Source organism: Benincasa hispida, chromosome 10 (assembly GCF_009727055.1).
Source record: "Benincasa hispida cultivar B227 chromosome 10, ASM972705v1, whole genome shotgun sequence".
Lineage (NCBI taxonomy): Eukaryota > Viridiplantae > Streptophyta > Magnoliopsida > Cucurbitales > Cucurbitaceae > Benincasa > Benincasa hispida.
The window spans coordinates 15,190,220-15,211,823 of record NC_052358.1 but is presented as its reverse complement, the minus strand read 5'-3'; the positions used below and the strand labels follow the sequence as shown (position 1 = coordinate 15,211,823).

The 21,604-nt window shown below is 34.9% G+C and overlaps 3 protein-coding genes across 12 annotated transcripts; 1 reads left to right on the top strand and 2 right to left on the bottom strand.

Annotated features, from left to right (window-relative positions):
• Nucleotides 1-8,298: 8,298 nt before the first annotated feature.
• On the bottom strand, nucleotides 8,299-10,978 carry LOC120087832 (triosephosphate isomerase, cytosolic-like). Its single transcript, XM_039044762.1, has 9 exons — nucleotides 10,851-10,978; nucleotides 10,403-10,475; nucleotides 10,162-10,285; nucleotides 9,850-9,934; nucleotides 9,613-9,745; nucleotides 9,284-9,378; nucleotides 9,126-9,204; nucleotides 8,691-8,773; nucleotides 8,299-8,602 (listed from the first exon to the last, which is right to left on the bottom strand). The coding sequence occupies exons 1-9, from the start codon at nucleotides 10,887-10,889 to the stop codon at nucleotides 8,567-8,569; spliced, it is 747 nt and encodes a 248-aa protein (XP_038900690.1). The 5' UTR covers nucleotides 10,890-10,978; the 3' UTR covers nucleotides 8,299-8,566.
• A 270-nt stretch (nucleotides 10,979-11,248) lies between these two features.
• LOC120089437 (CAX-interacting protein 4) lies at nucleotides 11,249-14,062 on the top strand. The gene is made up of 3 exons (XM_039046907.1): nucleotides 11,249-11,531; nucleotides 12,467-13,469; nucleotides 13,704-14,062. The coding sequence occupies exon 2, from the start codon at nucleotides 12,523-12,525 to the stop codon at nucleotides 13,462-13,464; it is 942 nt and encodes a 313-aa protein (XP_038902835.1). The 5' UTR covers nucleotides 11,249-11,531; nucleotides 12,467-12,522; the 3' UTR covers nucleotides 13,465-13,469; nucleotides 13,704-14,062.
• Nucleotides 14,063-14,932: 870 nt separating this feature from the next.
• On the bottom strand, nucleotides 14,933-20,697 carry LOC120089436. Of its 10 annotated transcripts, none has more exons than XM_039046902.1 (7): nucleotides 20,176-20,697; nucleotides 19,606-19,711; nucleotides 19,160-19,259; nucleotides 18,333-18,515; nucleotides 18,025-18,110; nucleotides 16,127-17,939; nucleotides 14,933-15,834 (listed from the first exon to the last, which is right to left on the bottom strand). In XM_039046902.1, exons 4-7 carry the CDS (start codon nucleotides 18,484-18,486, stop codon nucleotides 15,164-15,166), a joined length of 2,724 nt encoding a protein of 907 aa, XP_038902830.1. In that variant the 5' UTR covers nucleotides 18,487-18,515; nucleotides 19,160-19,259; nucleotides 19,606-19,711; nucleotides 20,176-20,697; the 3' UTR covers nucleotides 14,933-15,163. The 10 variants fall into 10 exon arrangements, with proteins under 10 accessions (XP_038902830.1, XP_038902834.1, XP_038902824.1 ...); XM_039046906.1 differs by having other exon boundaries at nucleotides 18,333-18,508; XM_039046896.1 differs by having other exon boundaries at nucleotides 18,333-19,259.
• Nucleotides 20,698-21,604: the final 907 nt, after the last annotated feature.

Sequence of the window (21,604 nt, the reverse complement as noted above, 5' to 3'; positions counted from 1 at the left end):
TTTCCCTTTCATAGGACAGTTATGAGCTATATATTCTTTTTGCCTACATTTATAAAAAGTAATTTCTTTTCTTTTCTTAGTAGTTTTATAATTTTTTAAATCATTTTTTGGTTTTGATTTATAATTTTGCTTGTTTTGGTTATTTTGAAAATATCATTGGGTTCTATAGGGTTTTCTATAAAAAAAATTTCTAAATTTCTTGGAACGTTTTTTTGTTGATGGAGCCTGTATTTTCTCGTAACGATATTGAGCACAAAAGGATCCAAGTTCCTACTTTTACTTATGAACTTCGTTTTTTCATTTTTGCCTTTTAATTTAAGGTATGTACATAAGACTAATCCTTCTTGTGTTGATACAGTTAATTAGTTCGTCGCGGGTTAGATTATCAAAAGGAATGGTACCTTGATAAGTTTGTCTTATTGTTTGACATACCTTTTCAACAAATAATTTCGATAATCCTGAGAGGAATTTTTCTTTCTAATATTGATTGTTCCAACAGTGATAATCAAATATATAAACATGTACATGCAATGATCCATTTGGACAATATGAATAAAATGTAATGTCATTCAGACTAAAAAATGCCCCTTCTGAATTTCAAAATATTATGAATGATATTATTAACCCATATCAAGAATTCATAATTGTTTATATTGATGATAGTTTAATCTTTTTACAATCTATAGAACAACATTTTAAACATTTAAAAATATTTTACAAAATAATTAAACAAATGATTTAGTTGTTTTTCTACATAAAATAGAACTATTTCATTAAAAAAATAATAATAAGGTTTTTAGAATATGATATTTTTCAAGAAAAAATAAAACTCATCCAAAGATCAATAGAATTTGTTAACAAATTTTCAGATGAAATCACCAACAAAAATAAATTACAAAGATTTTTAGGTTGTTTAAATTATATATCAAACTTTATTCCAAATTTGAGACAGAAAACTCTCCCTCCGTGGACTCATCAACATACATGCATCATTAAAACTATCAAATGTCTAGTCAAGAGTCTTCCATATTTATCCATCATCTAGCCACATGCATCACTCATTGTAGAAACAGATGCATTAAATATAGGATATGGTGGCCTTCTCAATCAGTCCATCAATGGTCAAGAACAACTAGTTAGATATCATTCGGATATCTGACCAGAATCTCAAAAAATTATTCAACCATAAAAAAGGAAATTTTATCAATTGTTTTATGTACAAACAAATTCCAAAGTGATTTAATCAACAAAATCTTTTTAATACGTGTTGATTGCAAAACAATTACAGATGTTTTACAAAAAGATGTTAAAAATCTAGTTTCTCGACAAAATTTTGCCAGATGGCAAGTAATACTTTCTTGTTTTGACTTCAAAATGGAAGCTATAAAAGGAAGTACAAACTATTAGCTCACGAGAGAATTTCTTCGAGGAAAGAGTGAAAAAGAGAAATAAAATAAAAAAAATGAATTCTACTTGCAAGAAAGAAGAAAAGAATGATCGTGATAAAAAAAACAACAACAATCAACACCTCTACAAACCAAAACCTTGTACTCCCAAGTTTTTCAATTTTTCAAAAAAGAATCATCACAAGAAATGGAGGATCAAAAAGGAAATATCCTCAAACAATACCATTATCAAATAAATTTCAAAATTTGGGATCATCCATCCTTTCAAGGCCTTGTACCTTGACAATCAACTCTTCTCCTATCAAAACTAAGAAGTCATCCACTCCTCCAACCACTTACGTCCAAGTCATTACAAACTCAAACTCTCAAAATTAAGAAGTTATACCCTCAAGTAAAATCTTTAATTATCGACCATCTTCATCTACCTCTTACCATAATAAAACCCAAACTTTATATATTACAACTCTTGAGCCGAGATTCTTAGGTAACTTTATTCTTTAAACAATCCAAAAAAATATTTCCATCAAATTTCCATTTTATTCCAAATCATTCACAAAAAACTTGCTTATTCTATGAATTTATTCTTGTTGATAAAGAATCTCATATCGATGAGTTCCATGAGCGCGTTCGGATCACTCTGATCTCACTGTGACCGAAATATAACATTATACATTCAACACATACAGTTATGCAAATAAACTCTAATTAACTGCATGCTATGAACAACAAAATCATAAGGGAAAGAGTTCCATACCAGTTGAAGACTATCTTCAAACTTCAAAACTCCAACGCAGCGGAAACCCTTCACGCAATCTACCAACGCCCGGCTGGAACGTCGACTGCAGTAGCACGATCAACGCGAACTCAAGACCACAACAGGGATGACACCACCACTAATGAGCCCTGGGTATTCTCAGAGTGAAAACCCAAAGGGTGGGCTTTGGTGAATTTGGTAGAGGACGGAGTAAAAATAAGTCGTGTAGGCGATAAGCAAGTGGGAGAGAAAGCAACACTATCGTATAGCAGAAGTGCTTATCGCATAGAGAAGCTATACAATCGTGTAAGATTTGCTGAACGATCGTTTAAGAAAAGGTATACGATCGTTTAACTAAATCGGCACACTATACAATCGTTTAGAGAAGCTATCTAATTGTCTAGGCGACAGTGTGCGATCGATTAGGCGCGAGGTATACGATCGTTTAGGCGGAGAACACTATCATATAGGCTCTCAAGCGATCGTTTTGAATTACCAACGCGTGCTTCACTAATTCTTTTGGGCGATCTGACCCGACAAGCGAATGAATGATTCAAAAATGAAAACCATTTTCATTTTAACCCATCGGTTACCATAACCGACGTTCCCCACTTACCCACATCCGAACGTGAAAAAATGATTAATTATCATATAATTAATAAATATAATCATATTATATTTATATTCTATAGTTTGATATCACATATCTACTATAGTATTTTCTCCTCTACTTGATATAAATCATATTTATATCTAATTTCCTCCAAAATAATATATCTCATACATTTAGCCAATTATATCATATACAATTGAACTTCCTCTTGTTAATTTGAACATGTCAAATTAACCCAAATACTAGTTCTCGACTTTATCCAAGCTACCCAGAAGACCTAATGGACCTATGGCTCGAAGCTCCAGTACGTGAATAGCTGACTAAACTCTTTAGCCACGAGATCCACCATCCGTTAACTGTCAGGCATTCCACTAAAGACCAATAGCTGAACTTTTCTTACCACAGATATATTTCTGTATCCATCGTATATAACATATCATGAGTACGATAACCCTTCACAGATGCTCATAAGTACAGCTGGGCCAATTTACCGTTTTGCCCATGTAGTTACATCTCACTTCTTAAGTACCACTAATTCCTCTAATGAACAATACAACATAGTCCAACTATGTGTGAACACATCTCGGGCCAGGAGAAGGTGTGTAGTGCCACATCGTTCAAGCCCTGGAATCAGCCCTTAAGATAGTCATCTATCTACTTACCCCTACCTCGGGGAAGGAGTGAATTCCATCTTGTGTAGCTGAGTTCCCAACTCCCAAATCAGACGAATCCCCAAAATGGTAGGTTTGAATCGGCGACCTGGCCACTCGCACCCATACAAATCAAAGAACCGCTCTCAATGGTAGGAGTTCCCAACTCACTCAGGATTGAGGTCATGTTACCTATGGTCATCCTAGTGAAGTGAAGTCTCTATCTTAAACGGTATTATATAACGAGATGTTAACATTTCGTGGTCAGGTCTTATACAAACTCTTTGTATAGGATGCCCCCGCTCGTATGTCCCCAACACGAATGATCAGGATCAGACCATCTGTGACAAATCACAACACTTGTGACCATTCCACAAAGCGGGCCGCGTCCGTAGCGTTACCAGGATAAGGTTTCCCTCCTTTATCCATATACTACAGACCGTTTTTTGTTATCACTCAAGACATGATCCACTTGTATGTCACCACATATATGCTTGAGTCACATACAGATAACCAGAGATTTTATATTTATTGGTTTGTGGTAAAGCAAATAAAACAAGTAAATGAGCAAAATACAAGATGTGAAGTAAATATCATATATTAACAACACAAGCGTTCGTACAAACTGTTTACAAAGTACAAGACACGAGACTTTAGGGCATCAACCCCAACAGTTGATACCGACTCAATTGAAATCACTCATAATATAAACAAAGATGACCCCAATAGAATTTCCTTTTCAAAAGTTAGGATTTTTCGTGTTCTAACTCCAACCAAATGGAATCAAAGTATTTATACTGAAAAAAGATTTTCTCATCAATTTCTTCCACAAACTTATTCATACATTGATTATCAAATGCTTGGTACAATATGTTTTGGTTAACCAATTTTAATCATTCCTGGTTCATAATGTTTGGCAAAATATGTATTCAAAATTTTTCATTATGGTTTAATGATTGGTGGGATATATTTGGTCTTAATTAGGCTATCCTACTATACCAAATTCTTGAAAGTCTTAAATACTTTTCAAATAATATTTTCTCAAATTCTTTTGACTTAACTTTACGTTTTTCAAATTATTTTCATCTGGCATGGATCTTTTGCTAGAATTACTCAAACATAAAATCAAATGGAATCTCCCGTCTTTTTTGAATATACAGAATCAAGTGGTGGGACAAATTCAACATCGTTGTTGCTTCAAAAAATATGGTAGAAAAATAGCTTTCCTTCTATCCCCATAACATGAAGTCAAACCTACAAAAATGTCAACAATTTTTTACTCAAAAATCAAAACTAATGGTTGCAATGGCACAAGTACCAAATGAAGAAGAACTCAATGTTATCCTTCAATAAATTTCGTCTCAATCCACTACCAACCAAGAAAAAAATACATCCAACCTTCAAGAAAAAGTAGATGAAAACAAATTTGCAATTTTTATGCATCACATTTATACTAAAACCCAATCCACCAATCCAAATCAGTAGAAGACAAAGCTTTCAAATTGGAAATAAAGACAAAGTGTTATACGTATATCATTTTTAAATTTTAAAGTGTAATGTATCGTACAGGTGTAATTTTAGGCTTTAAGTGTCATCTTTTGTATAACGTGTCCTACAACCCACGATGTAAAGAATAACGTGTCATTGTAAATTATAACGTGTCCTATTAAAGTAATGAATGAAAAGCTTCCCATCTATATATAAAGAGAGCTTAGTATGGACCGAGAGGTAGAGGCTTTTTCCAATCTTTTGAGTGTTTTTCTTTGAGAGAAAAAAGAACTTGTATTCTGACAAAAATTTTAATAAAAGTTCTTCATATCTCCACGTACCACCTTATTGATTCCAATTCCTAATTACAAAATTCAAGTAAATTCTTAGCAAATTTTATATTTTCAACATCTACTTTATATGTTTAGAAAATCAATATTTATTTATTATATTTAGATTTTCCAAAAAACATAACTTCATCATGCCCCACATATTCACCATTTACATAATTTTCTAAAACTTAACTTCACCATTTCCCACGTATTCATCATTTACATAATTTTCAATCTTATACATTCATCATTTCCCACAATGCTATGTGTCAAACATATAAACATCCACATATCCTACAATGTCACCTTTTACTTCATGTATTCATCTCATACTCTCCACATGTCACGACATTTTTTTTCAAATTAAAACCAAACCAAAGTCCAAAATCCACTTTTTTTAATCCAACCAAAACCCACCATGTGTCACTTTTCAAATGCTCCACTTGTTATCCTCTAATCGAGTCAAATTCGATGAACTTGACCGTTATGTCAGTGCATCACGTATTTTTCTGTTCAGCTTATTTCGGTTATATCTTCTCTGTTTAAACTCCGATTTGAGTGATTCAAATTGTGTTGGGACCGTTGTTTCAAGCTCTACACGATAGATACTTCAAAATACTCAATTTGTTAATGAATAAAAGAATGTTTGTTGTCATCAAAACATTAATGAGTGAATTAATTAAAATTAAGTAATTTGAGATTAAGAGCCAAAAGCCAACATTAAGGCTTAATAATTGGGTCTTTTCTGACACTATTATTTCAATATAGAGATAGACCCTTTATCCCGATGCCTTTGTTTTGGCGTAGGAATAGGTTCTTTATCCCGACGCCTTACTCTTATGACGTCAGGATAGTCCCTATATACCAATGCAAGCTTTAACATCGACTCTATGTCGACGCTAAAAGCATCAAATTAGCATCGACATAAACCTTTTTTTCTTATAGTGTAATACTTTTACAATAATGGCTATACTGTATAATGCATTAGTCCCACACTCACTATATCACCTTTATGTCTTTTCTTTTTTCCTTTCCATTTTTTTTCTTTTTATTTTTTCCTTTTTAGTATTTTCCATTACCCGAAGACCAAGATAGTCTGATCCAACAGATGTCATTTGTAATGAGAATATGTGACGTGTATGTTCATGTTGACTCTTATATATGTTGATTAATTTTAAGAAAGCATTAAAATAAAGCCAAAATTAAAAGAGATGATAAGACATGCCACAAGACACATCAAGATCAACTTATAGAAAGAATCTTCAATCTATACATAGACCTATGAAGCACAGATATAGATACGACTATACGATACAGATACGATCGGATACGACGATTCGTCAATTTCTAAAAAACTAAGATACGGATACGTCTAAAGATACGTCACTTTTTTATATATTTTTTAATATATATATTTCTAAAAAACGAGGATACTGATATGTTGAAAATACATTTTTTTCTTTTAAAAAAATCTAGGATATAGATAAATTTAGCACACAAGTTAATAACAATAACACAAAACAGAATACAAACACTGAAATATAATATTAAAAAAAAAATCTAAGATGTTGAAGTACAATAGTTAATAAAATGCAATAGAAAAGTAACTCATATTCCAAAGAAGAAGGAGAAGAAGATTAGAGAGAGAAATATGAAAATAAACGAATAACTTATTATTGAAGACATCCAAATAGTTTATATTTTGGTGGACTTTGTGGGGACTCAATGTGAAGATGGAGATTAGATGATTCTAGTCTATGGTTTGGTCCGTTATTTATTTATTTTTCTTTTAGTTTTAGACTCAAGTAGTGAACTTTTTAAATAGATTACTTAATTTTATATTGGAAAGATTAGATGAGTTACTTGTCTTTTTTCTTAAAAAAAATTTCTATTCTTTGTCTCACATGAAATATTTGTGCTTCATAGCAAGAGACTCTTTGTTACGGAAATGGTCTTGACATTTAAGTAGAGTCCACTAAATCAAAAGATTTGTCTCCATCTGAATGGCAAAATTTTAAGTTTTTACATTTATAATGATGTTGTCCAAAAGAGCAACAACCTCGATAAGTTCCACATAACTAATGAATCGTAGTATATATATAAATTTGAAAGCATAAATTCAATTATTGCATGTGTGAGGTAATTCTTGTTAGGAAAAAAATTTATAGATTTGAATGATTGATGTATCTGAATTAGAGCAAATTAATTCGTTAGCCCTTAATGTCGGTCTCACTTGGATAAATGTGATAGGGAAATTAATTTAATTGTTCAATTTCCTTACGTAATCGTTACTGAAGCAAACATGTCTCATGTCTCTATTGTTGTTTTAAGGGTACCAAGATTATGTCGAAACGCAAGACAAATATGGTAAATTAAAACCCCGTTTTGGATCATTCTAGTAACTTGGTTCACTTTTTTCTAATTTTTTTTTCCAAAAAAAAAAAAAAACAAAGGGAAACAATAGCACGTTCTTTTTATTTAGTTAAATTACAATTTTGATCTCTATAGTTTGAAGAGTAAGATTCAATCTCTATAATTTTAATACAACTATGGGTATACTATGAGAATGATGAAGATTTAAACTTCCAACCTCCAAAGAAAAATATCATGTCAATTACTATCGGACTGAACTCTTGTTGACTAAAAGCTAAAATTTAATTCTATATTTAGTAGTACCTCATAAATAATCTCTATAGTTTGATAAAACCCTTATAAATCATAAATCTAATAGAAACTAAAATCTAATAAGAAACCATATGAACTCAATTTGAATTCTCTTCGATCTAAAAAGATCCATTACACAAGTGTAGGAATTATAAAATTGAAAAGCATGAAACCAGAAGTTTCTTAAAGAAATTAGAGGTAAGGAATAAGAAACGATAGAAAAATGTTATTAATTTGTTCCTAGTATCTTAAAGAAATTAGAGGTAAGGAATAAGAAACGATAGAAAAATGTTATTAATTTGTTCCTACTACCTTTTACATTCATTTCTCACCTGTCCCTGCCTGAGGTGGGTTGCTTGACATTGCAAATAAATGTGAGAAGAAAAAGAAATAATCTCAAGAATCTGAGTACTTTGGAGTATATAGATCCAAAAACTGTTTCCAAATTGTGGATTTATCATTCATGTGTTCTCAGTATCCACAACAAAATTCCTTATTTCAAGAGCATGAAAAGAAATCAATCTCCAAACAAGAATTTCAAATTCCTCGAGCAAACAAGGCTTCTCTAACATAACTAGTGAGTACCTCAAATTAGTTTAACAAAACAAAAGAACCATCATTTATGTCTCGCTCTCGTCAAGACATTTGCGCGGTTCTCTTCACAATGCAGACTTGATAATGTCCACGAACTCCGGCTAGTGTTCAGATATAATGAGATAAGTCAGCAACTAAACGATGAAAACAAAAAAAGTAAAATTCACAAAAGTTTTATAGGTAGTCTACCTTTAGCGAAGCTCCACCGACCAAAAATCCATCCAAATCATGTTGTCCTGCCAATTCTTTGCAGTTTGCGCCATTCACAGAACCTATAAATGCAAACAACTTTGATTAAGTCGACAAGCGCCAATCACAGAACACGAAAAGCTCGTCTATTGTATCATACATTTACACGACACAACTCACACATATGAAGCAGTTCTGCTCTAATGTATGAGATTTTATTTGGTCCTTAAACAAATTCCCCTCTAATGGCTTTTGGGTAGCATTCTGAATATTTCAAAGCTCAAGTACAAATAGACAACACTAAAAATGTACTGAAAATGCTTATGGCCATTGTGTAATGTTTGTATTAATGCTTTCCACACCACAGCGATGTAGATAGGAAAGAATGTAATAGAGCATATGTATCAATATTTTTCATACAAGCAAAGAGGTTACCTCCATATATAATTCTAACAGATCCAGCAACTTCAGCACTAACATTATTGTGAAGCCATTTCCTCAATTCAGCATGGACCTTTAAAAAGAACCACAATGTTTTTGTTAATTTTCCTGTATTCATGTGAAATCCAAAAATCTCCAAGAACAAATCTTACTTCCTGAGCCTGAGCAGGGGTTGCAACTTTTCCAGTTCCAATTGCCCAAACTGGCTCATACGCCAAAACAACATTGTCCCAGTTGGAGATTTTATCTGTGTCATGTGACAGAAGGTTCATCAATTTCACACAAAAACTAAATAAGAAAAGTATGACTGACATACGTGTAAGCATAAAAAAATAATGTTCGTTAAAGGCCAAGGAAAAGAAAATTATTGAATATACTATAGGGATAACCAAGAAAATAACATCAAGAGATTGTAAGCATGCAATGCCAATAAGTTGAGTAAGGGTAAAATGGATTTCTTACTATCAGCATGAGAGAGTACCTGCAATTGCTTTAGTTTGTGCAGAAACAACATCAAATGTTGATCCTGATTCTCGTTGCTCAAGAGTCTCTCCAACACAAGCAATAACTTTAAGTCCTTGAGAAAGGGCATATGCAACTTTATCTCCAATAAACTGCATTCACAAATATGTCCCAACAGAGTTTGAAATCAAAACAATTGATGCAGTTAACAAATATGTGCACATAATTTGCCAAATTTCATTCATGTAATGGTTACCTCACTCGACTCGTTCAAAAGAAGTCTTCTTTCAGAATGGCCAATAATCACCCATGGAATTCCCAAATTGACGAGCATCTCAGCACTGTTGAAAAAGATAACAATTTCAAGATTTCAAGTCAATCATATATCCCACAGTATTTCAAGCAAGTAAAGAAGCAACACTTCAGTGGAGAGTGTCAGCACCAGATGGTATCTATTAAACTAACTTCAAATTTCGGACAAAGAACAAAATCACAAGAAACTAATTGAGGAAACTACAACTACAGAACCTTTAAATGCAAGAAGATTCAATGATCTATTAAATCCTACCTGACTTCTCCAGTAAAAGCACCACCCTTACGAACCCAACAGTTCTGAGCAGCAACATGAAAATCAGATCGCAACGAACTCTGAACCAGGGGAAGAAACACGAAAGGTGGACTCACAACAACATCTGTAGAGAAGATATAACAAGCGCAGACCACCTCTCAATTAGTTCAAGCATCATAATGATTCACTATTAATTTATTGATTGCGGAGTTTGTTCAGTGATCGGGATCTCAAAACATACCGACATCTCCCGAAGGAACTTGTGCTTCATTCAACGTGTTGACGATTTTCTTCACCTCCTCGGTTGTTCCGTTCTGTAGAATTATTATTCAATCAACAAAAATATTCATTCATTCAAACACAAACTAGTAACCTGAACCTCCATTTCCAAATCTAGACTTCTATAACAATTCAACCGACCAGAGAATAAAAAAATCAACAACAAGCAACACACACGGATCGGAAAAGTTACGGGATAACATAAGTAATACATGGATTTCGTCTATAAAATTCTATCGCTCCAAAACCCATGAGTATTGATCAAATCCAACAAATGGGAAGATCAATACGTGCAACAGGTTTGGTTTTCTGATAATCGTTCTGATGAAAAAATGAAACGAACGACCAAAAGTTGAGAGTATAAACAAACAGAGGGAGATCAAGGAGATTATAGAAAACGGAAAGCATACACATTTCCAGTTGCCGCCGACGAAGAATTTTCTGCCCATTTTTCCTCGGATTTCTGGGAGCTAAGAGTGTACGACGACAACAAAGTTAAAGATCCCGATATCGAAGATAATTTCAAAATGTGAGGACCAAATAACAAGAAATACTATTTATATATATGCACACGCATACACGCGTGATACGCTTGCCCCGCAGCCCAGCCCATTAAGCCCAAAACTCGCCTTTAAGCCCAGCTCGTTTGTGCCTATTTGGGCTATCATTTATCCAAGCCCAGCCCACTTAGAAACTTGTCGCTGAAGCCAATCGGAGCAACATTAGGCAAACGAAAAATATTTATTAATTGTTGCATTTGACTTTCTTTTTTTTAAAAAAAAAAAAGTTAATAAATTACGGGAAAAAAAAAGAGAAGGAAGGTTTTTTTTCATTAGGGTAGTAATCAAAACTTTCCATCTCTCTCTCTCTCGAAACTACCAGCGCCAAAACTCACAGAATCCCCTCGTTTGTCCAATCGGAAGGTTCTTCTTCGTCTCTTTCTTTCTCCGGCGGCCACCGCACGCCGGAATCCTAGGCTTGTATTTGCGTTCGGTGTCGATTTTATCTAATCACGGTGTCGTACTAAACATCAAGATCTCGAATTGGAACTAGGGCATAATTGGGGATTTTGTTCCGTCTTCAAACTACAGGTAATTCTTCGAGTACTGCTATTTTGTGTAATTAAGGGCATTTTTTCGTTGTATTCTTTGGACGATTGTTCTCAATAGAAAGGAATAGAGTAAGTCTAGATTAAGCTCTTGTCGTTGAAATTAGGGGAAAAGGGAAAAAAGAAACATAGACAAATAATCTAGAAATGGTTTTACTTTATTGGTCCAAGATCATCGCGAAATTTTGATTATGGAACTTTAGCAATAAGTTGTACTGTTGTGGTAATTTAGAGGGAAATTGCAAGAGAAAAAAGGAAACTTAGAGAAATATTCAGAAGAGGATTCTATGTTTGCAAGTTCATCTTGGCCGTATGGCTTCGTTGTATGATCTCAAGTTGGCTTGAACCTGTAACTTTTATAATGTGCGTATGGCTTCGTTGTATGATCTCATTTTGGGGTTTTTCTTTTTTTTTTTTCCAAGTTCTGATCTTCGGTTTCTCCTTTACTTTGGTTCTTGAGAGTTGAGATTCAGAAGGATCTTGGTTCTGTTATGATTGATATGTAGGGTTATGGAATTTGGTTCTGTCTTGGGGTTAATTTTCTATGTAATTTTTTGTTTTCTGATCTAGGTTTTTAGTTTCTGAATAATCTCATTGTTCTTTTGTTGGCGAGGTGTATGAACGAGAGATCTATAGCTTGTTGGTTTTCTTAGTTAGGTTTTAGTTTTTTGCAGTTCGATCATTTTTATTATTGTCTTCTCGGTCTAGTTGGAGTTTAGTGTTGGTGTTATTATACTTGTTGTATAGTTTGAGTTGTTCTTTGAGACCTAAAAAAACTGAATGTTTTCCTTTGTTTGAATTTCTTTTATATTGGCTACTTTAGAATTTAGTCGGAAGCTTTAGTTTGCTAGAATTTTAGTTTGTGTAAATAAATTGTTGCACTTGAGTTTAGTAATTTTTTTTTCCCCTCCCTTTCAGGCCTTATACCTCTCAGTAGTTTTCTTTTCTCAAGTGTTTGATCCTTAAGCCTCAAGATGCCAGCCACAGCCGGAAGAGTTCGCATGCCTGCGAACAATAGGGTACACAGTAGTGCTGCCCTACAGACACATGGTATATGGCAAAGTGCAATTGGATATGACCCATATGCACCAAACAAGGATGATAACAAGAATTCTGCACAACAAAACACAACTAGCACTGAGCCAGATGCAGAGAATGCATATGCTAGCTTTCAGGGTCTTCTTGCACTTGCTCGCATAACTGGTTCTAATGCCAATGAGGTTCGTGGTGCTTGCAAGAGATGTGGACGTGTTGGGCACCTTAGTTTTCAGTGCAGGAATTTCTTGAGTGTGAAGAATGAGAAGGAGAAAGACCCAGAAGCTATTCAGGCTGATGTTATGTCAGAACTAGATAAATTAAAAGGAGGTAAAGGAAATGGGAAAGGTGTAGTTGAGAGTGAGGAGAGTGAGGAGGAAGAGAGTGAAAGTTCTGATTCAGATGCTGACTCAGAAATTGAGAGGATTATTGCTGAAAGGGAAGGGAAAAGAAATAGTAAGAAAAGGTCATTGAAAAGAAAGGATGATTCAGTTGATGATAGATCGGGATCAGATTCAAGAGAGAAGAAGAGGGGGAGGTCAAAAAGGAGGAGCAGAAGAGATCCTAATGATTCAGATGACAGCAGAAGGAAGAGGAGAAAGGAGAAGCACAGGAAGAGAGACGATTCATCAGATGAGGATGAAAAACATAGGCGACATCATAGGAAGAGTAGAAAAGAGAAAAGAAGGAGAAGAAGCCATAGATATTCTGATGACTCAGATTCTGATACATCTGAGGAAACCCATGGAAGGCGCAAACACAAGAGTAGGAAGGCTGCATCGTTAACTGATTCTGAAGCTAGCAGCTCTGATGACACAAGGGGCAGGGCAAGGAAGCGTTCTGAAAAGAGAAGCAGGAAACATCGCTATGAGGATGAATAGACCAAGTAACTATCTTCCAACTTTTTTCCCGGTTAATCATGTTATAGTTTAATGGAGCAAAAATAAGTACCATATAATACAACTTGATGGATCCATTCTCTGTGTCCTTTGCTTAGATTATTAGATTATACAGTAGTTGAGATGGATAATTTTTTTAAATTGTGTGATATTATATGATCACTTCTTCTTCTGCTTCCCCTAGCTATGATTGAATGGATGTATTTTTTTTTTAACCGCAGGCATAATGATGGGAGATAAGATGGATATCATGATCCTTTCTGGTAGCCGTGGATTTACCAATAATAAACTCAGCCATGGTTGGCTCTAGACACAACCACGGCTGAAATTTATTGTGGTATTGCATTCATTTATAAGGTCCAGAATTTTCTTGTGCCTTTCTCATTGTGTATATCATGTTATTTCAAATCAAAATGTGAAAAGAATTATGAAACACTGAATAGTTTGTTCGGGAGGCTGAAGGGAACACAATTTCTTTCCAAACAAGCATGCTGTATGTTGACATTTTCTAAGTTCTGAATGGGATTTGGAATGTATAATTTTATTGCATCCAATTGCTATCTATCTGATCCCACGATAAGCTATGTCTTTCATCTTTTTATTGGTTAAATCCTTATGGTTTCTCTTATGTAAGTTGATACTCTGACCTTGATTCGAGTTTATATGAAAGTATATTGCTTGATCTTGAAGATGAAAATTACATTTGCGGAAGTTTCAATATCAATCCTAATTATAATTTAGTGAATTCAAAATTAAGCTGAATTTGATATTTGAGACATTTATTTTGCACATTTATAATTTAATTAACTCTGTGAATTTGTTTTCAAGATAAGTTTTAAGGTTTTTGCAGTTAAATTTATTTAAAGTTTGTATTTGCCTATGCGTGGACAAGTGAACAAATCTAAGCAACTACATGAAGCATAATTTGGGGTAATTGTTAGTAAAAATAAAATCATAAATGAAAGAGATGTGTCGTATTTTTATTTCTTTTCTCGTACATATTTTTTACGTAAACAAAAACAAACTTTTCTCTTCTGAAGGGGAAAAGAGAGATATTTAAATATAAGTTTGGAAGTATAATTAAAACCATTTTCTATTTTGACTAGATAAACAATATTTGCACAGTAAGATGCATATTCAAAATTATACATATCAAGTTCAGATTGAATCGTTCATTTGACATCCGTTGCTGGTTAATTTTGTGCAACAAAAACCTATACTAAAATGCCGAATGTTAAGGATGAGGAAAATTCTGCAGTTGTTTTCCCAAGACATGTTGATGGAAAAATACATGGGGAAAATTTTCCCATTTTTCTTTCATCCAAGTTTGCTGCAAAATGGAACCAAAGGCTACCTGTGTGGGATGTTTGGCTATCTATGTTCAGATTCTTTTCCTACCAAGAATAAAGGCTCAAATCATGGATAAGAATTCATTAAATGAAGATAGAGGTAGGGAAGAATCAAATAAGCCACATGTATGGATAATAGAAATATGTGATTACATAAGATTGGAAATTCTCAGATTCTAACCCTCTCTCCCCTCCTTAGAGGGAATCAAAAAAGAAAACAAACTATGACTGTATCTAAATTCTCTAATGTTTACTTTCTGCAACCAGGACTTATGTACACAGATTTGGAGATTGCCACTATACAGTATCAACAAGATCTAACCAGAAAAATCCTATAAATTTAGTACTTCATCTAAAAGCTCATCAAGAATCAAATCCTCCAACTCAAGTGCTATATGCTCTGTTTCAGATTGAAGGTTCATCCAATCATCACCTTTTCTTAGATCTCGCCCCACAACATCATCTAAAGATTGGTCTAGTTCTGGTCCCAAGCACAGGTACCAGGAAACTCTTTCTCGGACCTCCTCAAGAAGATACTGCCCAAGTGCCACTGGACGGATTTGGCTTCTTGAGGAGAAGGTCTTGAGGAAACAAATGAATGATTTTTCATATACATTATGTAATGTCTCGTTAACTAAATCGAGCAGAAGCTGGTGATCAGAATCTTTGTCAACCTTATCCCAATAGCATTCAAGTTTTTTGTAGAAGTGAGCCTCCTCTCCCTCAAATATCGAAGAATTGAGTGGTCGGTCTATTGTGTGACCATTTTCGATAAAGCTGGAGAGCTGAAGAATATGCCTCATATAGTTGAAGTCTGCATTATTGATTCTACCAAGTTCGGAATGCAGATAGAGACAGTTAGAAATTTTTTCAGCATCATCAACTATCTCATGATTGACGATGGTTTCAAAAGCTGGTAAAGCTTCTGTCCCAGCCTCGTTATGTTGGTCATCCGAAGGTTCAAGCTCATTTGCTATACTGCACCCAGGATTTAGTATTGCACCTGACACAGTTTAACCAAAAACATGAGTTTTATTTATATTTATTATTAATATTAATTTTGGAAATTTTTACGAAGTAAATCTTTGAAAGATATAGAATAAAAATAGTGTCGTGCTAAAGAGGTAAAATGCTTTTCTGGGATCGATCCGTTTAATTCATTAGAGGAAGTTGTAATAACAGAGCAAATATTGATACATTAAGGCAAGCTATACGTTGTCATGTAAGCTTCATAAAAGAGGATAGCATTACTTGGAAGAAAAAGAAAAAGACCATGAATAGCTTCCTATATTTACCTTGAGAGTCAGAGAACTTGGAAGTTTCATCATCTTGGAAACAAGTTCCAAGTTCTAAGACTTGATTGACGTGTGAAAGCTCGCTGACTTGATCAGCAGTCTCACTGGCATCTTCAACTATGCGTTCATTACCCGATACTTGATGGTGTTTACCATCCAAAATATCTAGGTGAGGTATTCTTTCCTTGAGCACGTCTGCCCAAGCAATTCCCTCATCATTTGTGATCTCGTTTAAACTACCTGAATAATCAACATGCATGTTGTCCTCACCTCTTTCCATCATACACTGTGAATCACTATCCAATGGTTCAGAAATTTGTGTGTGATGGGTTGAATTCTCATCTGTTCGAATATTATTATCTGTACTGGAATGCACCAAACCCCTCTTTGGTTTTTCTGTGCGAGAAACGACATGAGGGTCAGTAAATAATGTACAAAAGAGATCAATATCGGGCGAAGAAAGATTCCTTCCAAAGCGTTTTTGAGGCCTCTCTAAATTTGGAACTTTTTCTTCACTTATCAGCCTTAAGCTTCGTGAGTGGTAACCCTTTGCCTCTCTGTTTTTATCGAAACCATACTCAGACAGTTGAGAATATCTTTCCAGAGAAGCACTTAATGAAGCAGTTCTTGTCTTGGTTTGAACTCTACTACTGAGATTATCATTCTCAGTTCTATCAGTCTCACTGTATCCTATAATGCCTGAGCCAACAGAAAGTTGAGGACATCTTTCCCGAGAAGCACTTAATGAATCAATACCTATCTTGGTTTGACCTCCATTACTGAGATAATCAGTCACAGAATGACTGATCTCACTGTATCCTCTAGTGCCTGAGCCATCTTCGTTTGTAGTAGTTCCTAAACTTTCATGTGCCTCTTCTCTGTAAAGGGAAAGTTCAGGTCCAGAGGGATCTAAGGTTGATATTCCTTTAGATGTTTTCTGGTTATTTCCCTTCTTCCTCTCCTTGAATGAGTGCTTTATTTTCTGCTTAATAAAATTGAAACGCTTGACAACCAACTGATTCCACCCCCCATGCCTTAGTCCACGATTCGATCCCAAAGAAGAAGAGGTTGTTTGTTGTCTTATGTCATGGTTTGATGTACTATCAGAGTCACAAGGCGTCATATCTTCATGAAAATTCTTGGGAGATACAGATTCAACAAGCTTTGATGGTTGGGGAGAAACAGATTTTTGTACTTTTGGAAAAGACTCAATCTGCTTGTGTTGGAGTGAGCTAAGCTTTTTGTATCCTTTTCGTGCTAAACCGGGAGCAGGAAAGGACATTGATTTTGCTAGACTTGCTGGGGACTTCTTGTTTTGCGAGGTTTGTAGAGTGTTCGTACTATGTGCACCTTGTAACAATTCTGCAAATAGTTTTCTATTTGCCTTAAATATCTCTTGGATGTGAGTGTCTTCCTTATATGAGCGACTGGAGATGTTTCTGATGATCTCGTTAGTTTCTAAGGTTTTCTTTACTCCATTAGATTTTTCGGTCAAAGATGTAAATCTGATAGCAATTTGTCTCTGGATTAAGTAGTCCTCAGAATCCATGGCATTCAGAGAATTACTGCTTACTCCAGATGCAGCTAATTTCATAGGAGGTTTCTGACTGTCATCCTTTTCACCATTATATACTGGAGAATGATACGAAGGTTCTAAATGATGTATAGACTGTGTTCGACTGAACCTTCGTTTTGAATTGGAACTCAATTTCCAGTATTTTTGGCCTTCTTCCCCTGACAACTCATTAGTTATCACTTCGTTTACATGGGCCTCTCTAGATGCTCTGTCAATAGGACAACTCTCTGCCGTACACTGTTAAATATGATAAAGTCATAATTAACTGATCATATCTCACAATAAAGTATAGTTATATCTGATAATGCTACCATGACCTTACCATTAGAGACTCGTTTTCATCATTGATAAGTTCTGGCACTTCAGCAACGTGGTGGCTGTTCAGAGTTGATTTGAAACCTCCCTTGCCTGCAGACGAGGTTTGAACTAGAACTTAAAATACTTGAAAAAGAAAGAAAGAAATAATAGAAATCAAATGAAACCAGAAGAGACTTATAAACTCCAGTGAAGGAAGATATCAGATAATAAAAGATTCAGCCATTGGAAATGATACCAACAGAAACTTTGGAGGTTAAGAACAAAATTTAGAAGCAATAAATTAAAGTTTTTCGGCACATGCTCCAAACTTACTTCTTGAATGCTTTCTGTAAGGAAGCATCTTTTTAACGTTGTGCCAGCCATGGTAGTCAATAGTATTGAATATGCTCCAGAAGCAGCCTGGAACGTTTTTGTTAAACTGCAGATTGGAGTCTTGGCGCTGGATGTGCTTTTCCATTTTAAACATGATGAAGAGTCTTCCACGCTCTCTACACACTTAGATGGAAATTAAGCTCAGCCTCTTTTATTTGCTATCATCCTTTAGGGTCCAGGTGCAACAAAACTACCACTTCAAATTCTACCCAAGATTTTATCTTACATGAACAGAACTAAACATGATGTGAGAAGTTCCCCAACCAAATTACCTCAGTTCAGAAGTTTAGACAAGACATAGAACACCAAATAACAAGACTCAAAAACGCTGTTCTTTGCTCAAATTTCAAATATGGAAAGCAGACATGAAAAGTATCAGGGCCACTCCAATACTCAAACAATCACGATTAAGGGAGGTAGAAATTGAAGAATTGTGTAGAAGTTGAATTGACGAAGAAAAGGGTCTATATTTCCACAGCGATGTTCTTCGAAAAATCGGTCAGAAAGTTCAATCTTGACAACTCGGATATTAAAGAAAATACCCTTTTCAACAAAACAGTAAAAAGAAACATAAACAAAATGTCCAGATGAAGGTTTTTTTTTTTCAAAAGAAGAAAAAAAAAACGTTAAAGCAGTGCTCCTCCAAAAGAAACTCTCACACACAATAAATTGAGGCAGCTGACATGAGTTGAAGCACCCTTGATATTTATTACAGAATTTAAGAACAAAAAGAGGAAAAGAAAAACAGAAGGGAACAGTTGTAAAACCTTAAATAGCAATAGAAAGAAGAAAAGAACAAAGGTGGGGCTTTCTTTCAGAAGCTAACGAAGTTTCACAGGATATAGCAGGTTCAGAAGGAGGCGGCTCCTGGAGATGAAATAGAAGACGAATTTCATTTAAATAAAAGAGATAATAAGAAACTTGCAGGTTTTGCCTTAATGAAAAAGACAAGGTTTACTCCAAACCTATACTTATGTAAGATAAACCATTGGGTAGATAGATAGATAGATAGGAGGAGGGGAAAAGTAAAAGCGTTGAAATATGATAAAGAACTTGATTTGACTATGACCAAAAAGAATTATTATTGCTTTTATTCTTTTTTATTACCAAAACATTTTGAGATATGTTCATAAGGATACAGCAGAAACTTGGAAAAATATCAATCAAGATGATAATATCATTTCAGAACCCAGGGAAAGTAAAGAAATCTAACCGTGGAGATCCACAGCACCCAAGATTGGTGAATCGTGGTCCGCTTGGTCCCAGCACAAGTCTCTTCGCCTGGTCCAAACTCCATAACCTCGACCTCAAGGAACGGTCTTCATAAGATGAACAAATGGGTTAGTTGACCGGTTCAATAATTTTCAGAGAAAGATTAAAAGGGTTGTTGGCAAAATTATTGAAATTCCAAAGACTGTTAGATTACATGAAGATATGACCAATTCCACCCAAAAGTCATGGTTCCTGTTCTCTCAAGCTGTTGAATATAGAAATTTAATAGGGTTCATAGAATGGGAAGGTTTGATCCTTTGAATATCAACCAAATAAACAGTAGAAATATGATGTAATTGGGGATTTAAAATAATCTAATAATCATCGGTTAGAAGGAATAAATTTGATAATACGCAACCATATAAAATACTAGGCTGTCCCTTTTTCTAGAAATCGTGATCAAATGGGAAAAAAGAAAAAGAAAGAAAACAGGAAAACATCTAATTCTTCTTCTTCTTCTTCTTCCCAGCCCCATTTGAATATTAGGTATAGGAATATTGACTACACTGACCTGAGAACTTCCAATTTCCTCGCGAAGTCGTCGAAACTGAAATGGGTTCGAAATTCAATCGTTTTCTGGTTGACCCAACTGAAATTTGTCTGTAATTCGTTTACTTTTGGGGTTTGTTGTCGTTTTGTTTGGATATTCAGAGCCTGTTTGTAACTTTCACCCTGAAAGGATTCCCATCGGTGTCTTGGCAACCAAACAAGTGTATGCTCCTCCATTGTTATAGGATGGACCAAACAAGAACTTGGGTTTTTTTCTCGCAATTCTTCCTGCCGTTTCACATCAGCTAAATTCCCGCGAATTAATCTTCACAGCAACCCCAAATTTTGGGACCGACCCAGATGAGAAAAGCCATTGAAATTCCTTTCGGCAGCGAAACCCTTAGCTTCATCGGTGAAATTTGATGATGCTACATTGAGCAGCAGCGAAATGGCCTTCAAGTCCTCACGAACATCCATGCCATGGGTTCCAATCAAGCAATTTTCCACTGCCTGAAAATACAGCAGTTGCTGGCAACCGCAAGTTTGATGGAGTTGGAGCCCCTACAACTACGATCACGCATAATCCAGCCTATGGATCGCGAATGGATCGTGGGCCTTAATTACGAGGGCATGGCCCGTGGGTCAAAATGGGCTTAAAGGTACCTCGATATTTGGGCCACGGAACACGCTTGGGTATGTGTGTATAGATAGGTATGGGCTCATTTTCGGCCCAATGCAAAAAATGACAATTACAGTTATAAGATTTATTTTTTAGAAAAGCATAATACATGAAACAAGCTAACAAGAACTAGAAAGGCTATAATTCATTTCAACAAGTAAACGGATCCAAACGAGAGAATCATATATTCCGTTGAGAGACCAAGTGGTATGTCACGTGATTTTGTGAATGACTTTGTTGCATAATCCCGCATTCAACAATCTTATTACCGTCAGACGAATGGAAACCTTGAGATGCAACAACTTTCAATCTATTAGCTATGAGTCATACCTCTAAGGGCAACAAATCATACTCCTACACTCATGCCTCTTAGCCTCCCTTCATAATCCCGCTGGACCCAACCCAAAGCCCCACCCATCACCCGCTCGCCCTCTAGCGTCACGGGATAGTGACAGGACTTGAGGAAGAGGACCAAGACATCTTAGTTAGTTGTTTCCAATTCACTAACAAGTTCCCTTGATAAAAGTTATTTATTTTCTTCGTATTCAGTTTTATAAAAAGATATATTTATCCATCGTTTGAAATATTTAGAAAAATATCCACAAAATTAATGCGTTCTTTTTTTTCAAGCTTTTAATATCTTGATCGATTGGTGAAATATGTTCAAATTAACGAAATATTATGTACTCAAATAATATATTAACCACTAAAGCATACTCCAAACTATTTACATAGTGTATACGAGTTTGAAGAACGTAACTCAATTAACATG

Excerpts from the sequence above, each read along its gene's own strand:
- LOC120087832 (XM_039044762.1), bottom strand. The coding sequence starts at position 10,889 with ATGGGCAGAAAATTCTTCGTCGGCGGCAACTGGAAATGT. Across the intron at positions 9,746-9,849 it reads TTTTGAACGAGTCGAGTGAG|TTTATTGGAGATAAAGTTGC; the intron begins GTAACCATTACA and ends TTGTGAATGCAG. Across the intron at positions 8,603-8,690 it reads TCGGTGGAGCTTCGCTAAAG|CCGGAGTTCGTGGACATTAT; the intron begins GTAGACTACCTA and ends TCTGAACACTAG.
- LOC120089437 (XM_039046907.1), top strand. The coding sequence starts at position 12,523 with ATGCCAGCCACAGCCGGAAGAGTTCGCATGCCTGCGAACAATAGGGTA.
- LOC120089436 (XM_039046896.1), bottom strand. The coding sequence starts at position 18,486 with ATGTTTAAAATGGAAAAGCACATCCAGCGCCAAGACTCCAATCTGCAG. Across the intron at positions 17,940-18,024 it reads ATGAAAACGAGTCTCTAATG|TGTACGGCAGAGAGTTGTCC; the intron begins GTAAGGTCATGG and ends CATATTTAACAG. Across the intron at positions 15,835-16,126 it reads CAAGTTCTCTGACTCTCAAG|GTGCAATACTAAATCCTGGG; the intron begins GTAAATATAGGA and ends AAACTGTGTCAG.